The sequence below is a fragment of the Aptenodytes forsteri genome, unplaced genomic scaffold (assembly GCF_000699145.1).
Source record: "Aptenodytes forsteri isolate BGI_AS27 unplaced genomic scaffold, ASM69914v1 Scaffold270, whole genome shotgun sequence".
NCBI lineage: Eukaryota > Metazoa > Chordata > Aves > Sphenisciformes > Spheniscidae > Aptenodytes > Aptenodytes forsteri.
In genome coordinates this window covers 3,095,657-3,105,950 of record NW_008794631.1, presented here as the reverse complement: position 1 = coordinate 3,105,950, position 10,294 = coordinate 3,095,657, and the positions used below count along the sequence as shown (strand labels likewise).

Genomic DNA, 10,294 nt, shown 5'->3' with positions numbered 1-10,294 from the left:
CTACCACCGTAGCCGATTGGCTCGGCCTTGGCCAGCGGTGGGTGCCTCTTGGAGCCGGCTGGCATTGGCTCTGTCGGACATGGGGGAAGCTTCTAGCAGCTTCTCACAGAAGCCACCTCTATAGCCCCCCCTGCTACCAAAACCTTGCCACACAAACCCAATACAGTGGGATTTAAGGAGGCAGGCTCTAAAGCTTTGAGCTCTGGCATTACAAAAGCCTCCTGCCGAGTTTAGCAGGTAAGGCAGAAGCATACTTACAGACCTCCAGGGCCATAGTGGCTAGCAGCATTTTGTTTCGAATTACAATAGGTCGAGTGCAAAATCGTGAAGAGGCAAGGTCTGTTCATGCTTCAGTACATTGTGTAAAGGGAAAACTTTGCCTGGAAGCGAAAGCGTCTGAATGGGATGGACATGGAACTTGCTGCATTTCATCCTATGCAAGGGTGGGAATCCAGCCGCAGCGAAGGCAGGGCCTTTAGGACATGCACAGCATTATTTTTCAGGAAATGCCAGAGGGAGAAACCTCATCTCCTCGGCTCTCTGAATAAAAAAATGTTCATATCAATAAACAAATATTTGTTTCCCAGACGAGTGCCTGGCTCCGTGAGAAACTATATGTGGAGAGCTAGTGATTCAGAGCCCCAGCGCTTTCTGAATAGCCATGAGCAAATATGGGCTTCATTTCTCAGTGGAATTGTTGTCATGCATTCCCACTAGGAAACCCAAGTGTGCTTCTGGCCCTCCTGGTCTGCTGGGACACATATCTGCTTTGGCAGGACCCTGCCTTGGCCAAGGGCATTAGGCATTTGGGCTGTAATTTGTGGATCAAGTCACTGTTCTGCACGGTCTCTCCAATTAAAAGTCTCCCTGTGCAACTGGTATGACCTCAGCAAATTCCTTAAAATCTGAGCATCTTTATTATGTTAGGAAGAGGCTATATATAATATATAAAGGGGGAATGGGCGTGTGTGTGTGTGGGGGTGTGTGTGTATATACACATACAATGTTTTGAAAAAATTCTGTGAGAAGGTAGGAGTTTATAATTAATTCCTTTTGATCTTCAATAAGATAAAATGCAACTCAAAAGGAACTTGCTTGGTTCCAAAGAGACAACGTGCTTATTGTTTTCATTAAAATTTTTATCTTTTTATCATTTAGCAATGAGTGGATGGTGCTTACTTAAAAAAAAAATATTCACAATTATCAGGCTATATGGTGAATGTTTTTGGAGCCTGAATTACTGTAATATACAGGAAGTGGCAATATGCTGAAGCTGGGCACTCATTAGTATGGTAAATATTTGAAAATTCTCTGGAAAAAACCTGCAAAGGTTCTGATCCAGCTCTAAGTTTCAAGTGCTCCTAAACTGAAAATGTTTGGATTCAGGCAGGGTGGAAAGTGATTTTCTTTTTTTTTTCTTTTTTATTCCTCCCCCACCCCCCCCCCCGCCTCAAACTGAATGTATTTCTAAAAATATTTTTTTCCTCTTCTGCAAAAAGACAACGTAAAAATTCCTCAGGTTTGATAATTGCTACATAAAATACAGAAACAAAAACTGTAGTGATGCTGGTTGGGTCCCCTGTGAACTGGCAGCTCTGAGCAGATGGCCATGAAAAGCAGCAGACCTGAGCATCCCTCAAATGAGACTGTTGTCTGGTCACTTAGAAGCGCAGCGCCCTCTCCTCACTTGCCACCTCCCTGCTGGGGCCAGTGGCCCGAAGCATCCCTCCACCAGAAATGTTTACGGGGGCTTTGGTGACATTGTAGGGGGGAATCACTTATTTCTCTGAGGTAGTGACAGGCCCGGGGAATTAAACCTCCTGGTGCAGGGTTGGTGGCACGCAGGCATGGGCGTCGCCTTTTGCTCCCTTCCTTCCCAGCTGCGTGGATCTAGCTGCCGGAGGCAGGGGCGTCTGCTGATGCACCTTTACTGGGGTGAGGCTGCTGCTGTTATCATCATGTTACTGTGATACTGCTCATTTAGTGGCTCCCTAGGCAGCACGCTGGATATCCCCACCCTGGTTTCAGGCCCCTCGCTTTCCCCACGATGTGGGTGAGGATGCTGCCATGGTGCACATCGGTGGCAGATCCATCAGTAAAACCTGGGAGCTCTGTGTACTGGTGTCCCTCGAGACTGCATGCAGCAATGCAGACAGCTCAGGTGGAGAGAATGTGCCATGCTAGGGATGACCACGGTTTGTTTTGTTCCCTTCTCCCATCCAGAGTACAAGAAGAAGTATGGGGAGGAGCACGGCTCGTGCCAGGCGGGGATTGCGGGCTTCTTCACTGAGGTGAGCAGGGGTGCACGCATGGAAGGGATGGGGTTGGTGAGCAGCTCTCCTGCCGCATGTCCCAGGAGGGGACCCTGAGCACGGCTTGGACAGCAGGCTGAGTGCTGAGCTTGGTCCCTTCCTGCAAGCAAACACCCTCCTGCCTTGTTTGGCCTCCTGGGTGCCTGCATCTTGCGCAATGCCTGCCCAGTGGTTCATACATACATGCATGTGTTTCTCAAGGTCTGTGGACGAGAATGAATGAATTGACTCTGGGAAACGTCCTTGGGGAATATTTTTATTGCGTACATCCCAAAACTTGCATAGAGATATTTCTGTGTCTAACGTTAACTCTTTACTTTAAGTGATGATGTAAAAGTCCTCCCTGAACAGTTTTGTTTATGTATGTGTACATGTGGGTATATGTATCTATGTGAATATATATATGCACATGCACATACATATACATACATAAGATAAACACTTTTTTTTTCAGTTCTGCTTCAGTTCTTTATTTCAAAAAGATGGAGAAAAAATAGCATGGTAAAATATATGCTCCGGAGCTGTTCTAATTACCAGACCATATTCTTTCCTGGACAGAAGTCTATCAGCCATGTTTTAGTTATGTCAAGGATTAATTTGTTCCCTTATGTATGTATTGATATCTTTTTGTAATGTTTCAGGGTTGGGTTTTTTGGTTTTGTTTTGTTTTGTTCTGTTTTTTTAAGGGGAAAAAAAGCTATTTCAGTATCAGGCTTCTTGTTACTGTCATGTCAAGTATATACTCACTCCTAATTATATATGCGCTGGTCTGCAGAATTTATTGTCCAGGCTGATATAAGCAGAATAAAGGTGTCCTCTCTGAAATGGTAGAAGGTGATTTCCGAGTAAACTGGGATGGCAGGTGACGTTGCTGCAGTGGCACTGTCTGATAACTGGATGTTCAGCCAGCAGCAGCTGTTTCCTGGCTTGTCTGCTCTCTCCAGCCTGTTGCTGTTCCAATGCTTTAAATCGTCCTTTGCTACCCTAGTTCAAAAGGTATCTTTGAACTTTCTTTGCTTCAGCCCGATGGCAGCTCACTGAGCAGGAAACGCAGATAAATGGCTTTTTGGGTCAAACAGGCAAGCCCCTACCATATATTCAGCACTGCTGATGGCAGTCATTCCTGCTGGTAAATGATCCCTTGATCTCAAGGGCACGGCCCCTCCCAAGGAAAAAAGCTGTTGCCAAGCACGTCCTGCTCTTTGATTGGGTTTGCAGTCCTGTCCCTGCAGTCTTATTAGGAAAATCCCTTTTTGTTTTGTTTTGTCTCCCCCCCAAATGGAACTGGTCACCTGAAGGGATCCCGGGCGTAGGAGCATTTTCCCACAAGGATGGAGTTCACCCGTGGCCTTGCACTGAATGGAGATGTGAGGCAAAGCAGCTGTCCTCGTGTCTCCTCCAGGGATGGAGAACTTACCTAGGCTTAATACTTCCCAGGTTTAATTTGGTCCTTTGTGGGAGGTATTTAAAACCACATCCAGGAGTAAGGTTTCCCTGCAACGATGCTGGATGCTTTGGGGCAACATTTTTGCAATCTCTTTTGCATGTGAATGTACCTTTCATTTTGATTCAAAAGCATTATCCATGAGCATCTACCTTTGGATGCTGGATGAAACTTTGCCTGATTTCTAATCTTTTAAAATTTTGAATCATGCTGGGTGTCTGTAATGAACTATAGCCAGGTTGTCTCTTGAACAGCAGAGTGTATCTGAGGACAGAGCAAGGCAAAATGTTCCAACTGTGACATAACACACACCCTGCTTGTTGAGTGCATGGCAGCTCTTTAGCTTCATAGTTGTAAAATCAAAATCCTTTGTGTTGTATCCTTCATGATTGGTTGGTATAGCATGTCAGCCAGCATTGAGGCACAGTCTGTAGCTGAGTGGTGGGTCTGGGTGTGCTGGGGCGCTTCTGTCACTTGGTGGAGGTCTTCAGGTCTTCTGGAAGATGTTTGGGAAAGGCAGCAGGTGGAGAGAGATTTTTGGGAGGACTGTGTTAGCAGGGATAAATTCGATGGTTAGTAAGGCTGAGGAAGGTCTTTTATTGAAGCGGCAGAACAGCTGAGCAGAAGTGGGCCATAAAAGGGGAGACCGTGTGTCTCCAGGGTGTGTGCAGTGACCTCCAGGTTTGGGAAGAAGGATATTCTCTAAATGCACACAGAATGGAGATTGTTATAGATGGGCTTATAATTGGTGTTTTAAGTTAATACCCTTCCCCATTACTGTGTAAAGCATGAATTTTTGTCCAGTTTTGACTGTTGTTTATTTTTTTCCCCACCCTTTCCCCCACACCCTTCTGTTTTTCCTGTTGTAGGAGCTGGTCATTATGGGGGCACCGGGATCTTATTATTGGACAGGAACTGTCAAAGTACTGAATCTCACTGACAACACATATTACAAGCTGAACGATGATGCTGTGATAGCCAGGCGGTACACGTACCTTGGTAAGCAGCCCTCTGGTGCTCACTGTGAGAATGGATTAGTCCAACAGCATATTTCAAGGTTTGATGCTATAAAGTTGATACTGATTTTTCTTGGTGGTATAGAGTATTTTTATGAAAAGTGTGAAAGGAAGAACGTCTGAATTAAAGGGTTACCTACCTGGAAAGAAATATAAGCAAAGAAGCAGCCAGAATATTCTATTTTTGTTTGCTTGTTTTAAAAAACCTTTGCTATAATGTTTTCGACTAATATTGAAAATGTGTTTTGACTGAAAAGCAGGTTGGATGGTAGCGGGCCTCCTACATTCCTGCTTTTGCCCTGCGACGGACAAATTATTTGTCAATGGTTAGGCTGCGTGTCTGCTTACACCTGTCTTTAGAATGGGTACAACACATAATTACAGAATGTATATTGCAGATACAAATTTATTTCAACAAAAATAGCACCATGTAAGTGAGTCACTGGCAACAGAAGGAGGCTGTGAAAGGATTGGCTATAGGTTTGAGTACATCTTTAACTCAGTTGGTTTTTCTTACTCTAAAATGAGCTAATGTCCCAGATAAACTTAATTTAAAGGCTTCCACCTAATCCCCAGTGCCTAAGACTGTTGAGACCTAGAAGGCATTTCAAACAGTCAGTAGTTTGATATTGTTTGACTAAAGACTCGCACTGACCTCTCTTTTTCCCCTTAACCTTTAGTCTTTAAAAAAATACCACTTGGAAGATGCTGCTTGGCGATAGCTAAATGAGGAGTGTATATATACATATTTAAGGACATAAATAGGTTTTGCCACTGACAGACCTGAATTATAGTGTTTACCATGTAGACAAGAGTCTCATAATTTACAGCAGAAGAGCAAGGCAAATACAAGACAGCCTTAGAAGGAAAGCACTCTACTCTTCTTTAGTTATTATATATCATTTTAATATATCAAATAAGACTGAAACTTTGATCTCCTTCTTTCAAATACACTTTCTTTCTTTGATCTATCTTCCCATTTTTCTTCTCGCCTAAACAAAAATCTTTTTAAGCCATTAACTTCTCTGACCTCTTTGCCTACTGTCCTCCGCCTTCCCCCCCGACCAAAAAGGCACATAATTTTCCAAGCCTTCCTGGGCAGTGATTTTAGCCAAAGGAGGATACTTCTGTCTGGTCTGTGTGGGACTGTTGCTGTCTGATGTGATACTTTCTCTGCGATGATGTGGTTTCTTTGCTCTGTTTGTGTGTGCCTGTTCCTGTTTTGCCGCTTCCCTTTGTGGACTTGCGGTTGCTGAACTGCTCCCCGTACCTGCTTCGTGTGTCTGTTGCCAAGCTCCACACACACCTTCCTTCTCTCAGCTTTTGGAAGAGTATTGGAGGGCACAGTGTTGTTTTCCACCTCCGTGAGCTCTTGAGCTGAATATTGGTGCATCCTGGGCAGAACAGTTGCTGAATGCTAACAATGCGCAGCCCAGGAGGAGCGGTGAAACCCAGAGTGTGATCCAGCTGGCTGACCCTGTTTCTAAGGCTCTTTCCTTTCATGATTGATTATTTATTTATCTATTTATTTATGTATTTCCTCTCTCCTCTCCCACCCCACCCCATCTCCTGCTCAGGATATGCGGTGACAGCCGGTCATTTCTCTCAGCCAACTACCACGGACATTGTAGGAGGAGCTCCCCAGGATGGAGGCATCGGAAAGGTGCGGCTTTTTGTCAACAGTAATGTGGTCGGATGCAACAGGGCAAAAAAAGCAATATTGATGCAGTTCCCACATGTCTGGGAAAGCCAAGAGATTTTTGCCTACGGGGTAGTTTCGGAGCACTGTGCAGGGGAGAGGTGAGGTAGTTTGAAGTCATCAAATTTTCTCCACCTCTTCCTCCTGGTGCCTCACATCCCTCCTCCCTCACTTTCCTCTGACTCCCACCGAACCCTTAAAAGAGTTATTTTAGTGTGACACTGGCAACGTTTATTTCACACCACTTCTGTTTAGGATTTGTGACATATAGGTATCACTTAAACCTTGCCTGGAAATGAAAAAAACCTGGAAAAAAGAGTTTGTCTTCTGCTTTTTTTCTTCATACGTTTGACAATGCTTCACATGTGGACTGTTTCGGTATTTACTTCAGGGTAGCATCTCTAATAGCATGAAATGCCATTTACTAGGCAATTTGATGTCTCTTTTAAAACTTCATAATATGCTGATGTTTAGTGGATTAGAATCTGGGTTTCTGCCAGCTGTACTTAAAAATCTTGGTGATAGGCTCTTGAGAAGAAAAAACGAAAAAAAAGGTTTTTCCGTAGGCATACATATGTTTGCTGTCCTAAAGATGTAAGCGAGTGAACAGCTAGATGGAGATGGCTGGTGAGTTAGGTGTGCCTGCTTGTTCCCGTGTTGAGTACCCGGCTGCTATCAGGAGCAGGGTGAAGGTGAGCGCTGTGACCCCTATACACTTCTGAACCAAAGGTGGAGAAGTGGGTGGGGGGAGAGGGAGGGAAGAGATGTAAAGGATCTGCTTTTGCCACTCTTTCTTCAAAATCTGGTCCTTTTGGGGCCTGCTGCCTCCATGTGCTTGAGCAGAGATGTCCTGCAGCCCCCTTCCATCTTCCTCCCTCTGGCTCTCCTGCTACAACATCAGTTGTAGCTGAGTCATAACAATAAGGAGTGAGAGATCTACATTACCAGCAACGCTATCCCTTGGTTTAAGCAGATTATTTCTGGCAGTAACAATGTCCCAGGGGGTAGCAGTGCAAATGGGGAAAATGGAATAAAAGTAGAGGATGAACTTGGTACATAAACCTGATCTGGCGTGACTAGGACATAGGGGATATAGTAGCAGCACAGTTGCTACTGAGAAGACGTATATGGGAAAGACATAGTTTCTTTATCCCAGGTACTCTGTCACGGCTGCTGCAATGCACCTTCCTTCCAACCTGTTTTCTCTGTGGAACAGGTTTAATTTCTGTACAAGGAGGGGGAAAAAACAGCTGCTAACATGAGATCCATGAGAAAGCAGCTGGCCCTGTAGTTTAAAGACTCTTGCTCTAGTTGCAAAAGCTCCTGTTATTCTCCCTTGGCATGGGATGTGGGTAGCGGGAACGCATGGCAAAGGGGCGGTAAGAGGTGTTGAGTACAGGACATTACGCTGAGCAGTCCTGTTGCGCTTTCCACTCTCTAGTAAGCTAATCCTTTCCATTTCCCTGATAGAAGGTGATTAGCATTGTTGCACTCTTTTCACTGAAGGTAAAGCCAAGATGCTTAATGAGACTGAGTCATTTCTCCAAAGTCACCAGGAGTGTCATTAGTAAGACTGGGTTTGGAGTGGTGACACCTGGCAACGTACTCTTGCTGCTAAAGGTGCCACTGCAAGACCTGGGGAGTTCTTCGTATCTAGACTGATTCTCCACAGTAAATCTGTGCTGTGTTCTCAGCTGAAAACAGCTTTGAACTCTGTCTCGCCACCTATTAATAACTCGCCACATATTCAACTATGTCAAAGTGCTTGGCTCTGCCACGTGGCCTTGGAAGTAAGGGATCCTCTGTCCTGCAAACTGTGTGAGCACCTGCTACCAGGGAGCCTGACAAACGCTGGAGAAGTCTCAAACGCTGACTGAGCCAGCCTTTCTGTCGAAGAGAGTCTCTTTCTACAAGCCATGTGTTTTAGGTCTTAAATTTTGGTACAAGATCTGTTACTGAACTTACATCAATACTACTAGTCCCGAGAGTTCTTGGTAAAACAGTTTCTCCTGTGGACTATGAATAGTTTTCTGATTTACAGATTGTTTCAGACAGAAACAGTGCAAATGCCTTGGGTGGTCCGATCGGGATTTCTAGTCTGACCTTTGCTAAAGCATCATGAAATTTGCAGTCAGTATGTGCAGGCACATACTTCCCTGAGAAGGGAAGGCTAGATAAGGGAAGGGGAGTGGGGTTATGCCTTCTCAGCCTTTTGCCCTGCTCTTTTCCGGGCAGTCTCCAGATGCCACTTGTTTGAGAGTTGGGAAGTTCCTTTACTAGGTGCTTTTAAATACTCACATGTGCACATACACACATGTGCACCAAAAAAATAGGCGACAAGATATCATTCAAGCATTTCTTATGATAAGAGACCTGTGATTCATCATGGGGAGCTCTATGTTTTGTCTTTTAAAAGAAGACTGAGCAATAAAGTGGTCATGAAATTGGATCTTGGCAGTAGCCATGGCCATGATCATATTTTAGATATTATTTAGAAAGCACCAATGCTGTACCATTACGTGCTTTGTAGTTAGTATTGGTTAACATTTTTCTTTTTTCACTTTTCAGGTTTATATTTTCAGAACAGACAGACGATCAGGCTCTCTAATAAAGATTTTTCAGGCTTCGGGAAAAAAGGTGAGCTTTTATGTACGTGTGTTTTCTTTTAAGGGGTAGACAAGGGGGAAATAATGGCAGGGTCATCTCAGAGCATCATTTTCATTCCACTGCTTCATGAGTTGTCACGCAAATTCTGTTTCTTCTCATCCTCCCAGAAGAGCTAAACCTATTGTTCAGACCAGCCTTATGCCCTTTCCCCTGTAGCAGTCATGACTGCAATGTCTGCTCAAAGCAGACAGTCAAATGTGACTGAAATTAAAGGTCTTGCTGAAAATTGTACTAGTGGTTCTTTTTAGTCTCACACAAATGTAGCAGCAGCTTCTGCTGTTGCCTTCTGAGACATGGGACATGTGAGGTGAGCCTAGACGCAGACATTTCCTCTTAGTAGGTGTTACTGGGAGATGTGGGTAGCCTGGAGCTTAGTTTAATACACAAAGCCCCAATCTGCTTTTCTGTGTCCTGCTCTGACAGGGGGATATGAGAGTTATGCTGTTTTGTGGAGGAGCAGCTTCATTGCCTCAAGAGATGATGATTTCCCCCTTCCCACCGTGAATCAAGTCCTGCATTTTGCTCTTAAGACTGCTGTCTTAGAGCTGCCATGTCCCCCCCAATGAAATTTAGTGAATGCTAGTGAGATCCAGCTCCCCTGTGTGATGTTGTGTTTGAGTGGGGAACAGCTTGTGTTCTTCACTGGGGGCTCGCTGGAGATGTGTTGCAGGGGAAACAAAGTGGACAGTATGTCTTAACTATAGGTAACAACAAAAAGATGTCTTATTTGGGAATAACGCAGTGAGGAAACGATACCCCTTACCTGGGGTTGCCTGCGTTCTCCTGGAAGGAGAGGAAATACAGAAGAAAAAGGTTACTGGTGGCTTCTGGCTCTAGAAAGTCCTGACATCCTCAGAAGGATCTAAAGTGTTCGTATCATCAAGTTGGGAGTGTTAGCATGTTTTGTTATTTTTCCCCAACAAAACACAGTTGCAGTCTTTAAAACATGCAAAAAAATTTGTCTTTCTCTGCACTAGCAGAATTGCAGACATCTTGAAAGGAAAAGACCTCCCAGTTCATCCAGGGCATCTCCTGTGTTTGATTGCTTCCTGTTCATTTCTTTCCCTGTTGACTTTTAAATGTCCCTAAGGATGTGCTCCTGGAGAACTATTCCTCAGCCTAATAAACAGAGCCATCAGGAATTTTCCAGGTCTCA

The 10,294-nt window shown here is 44.5% G+C and overlaps 1 protein-coding gene across 1 annotated transcript in view; it reads left to right on the top strand.

Annotated features, from left to right (window-relative positions):
* The window catches only part of ITGA9 (integrin subunit alpha 9), a 224,514-nt gene that overhangs the window by 15,804 nt on the left and 198,416 nt on the right, over nt 1-10,294 (top strand). The window contains exons 5-8 of the mRNA XM_009273508.1: nt 2,224-2,291; nt 4,626-4,755; nt 6,350-6,435; nt 9,040-9,108. Coding sequence (XP_009271783.1) covers nt 2,224-2,291; nt 4,626-4,755; nt 6,350-6,435; nt 9,040-9,108 — 353 coding nt within the window. The remainder of the gene's footprint in view (nt 1-2,223; nt 2,292-4,625; nt 4,756-6,349; nt 6,436-9,039; nt 9,109-10,294) is intronic.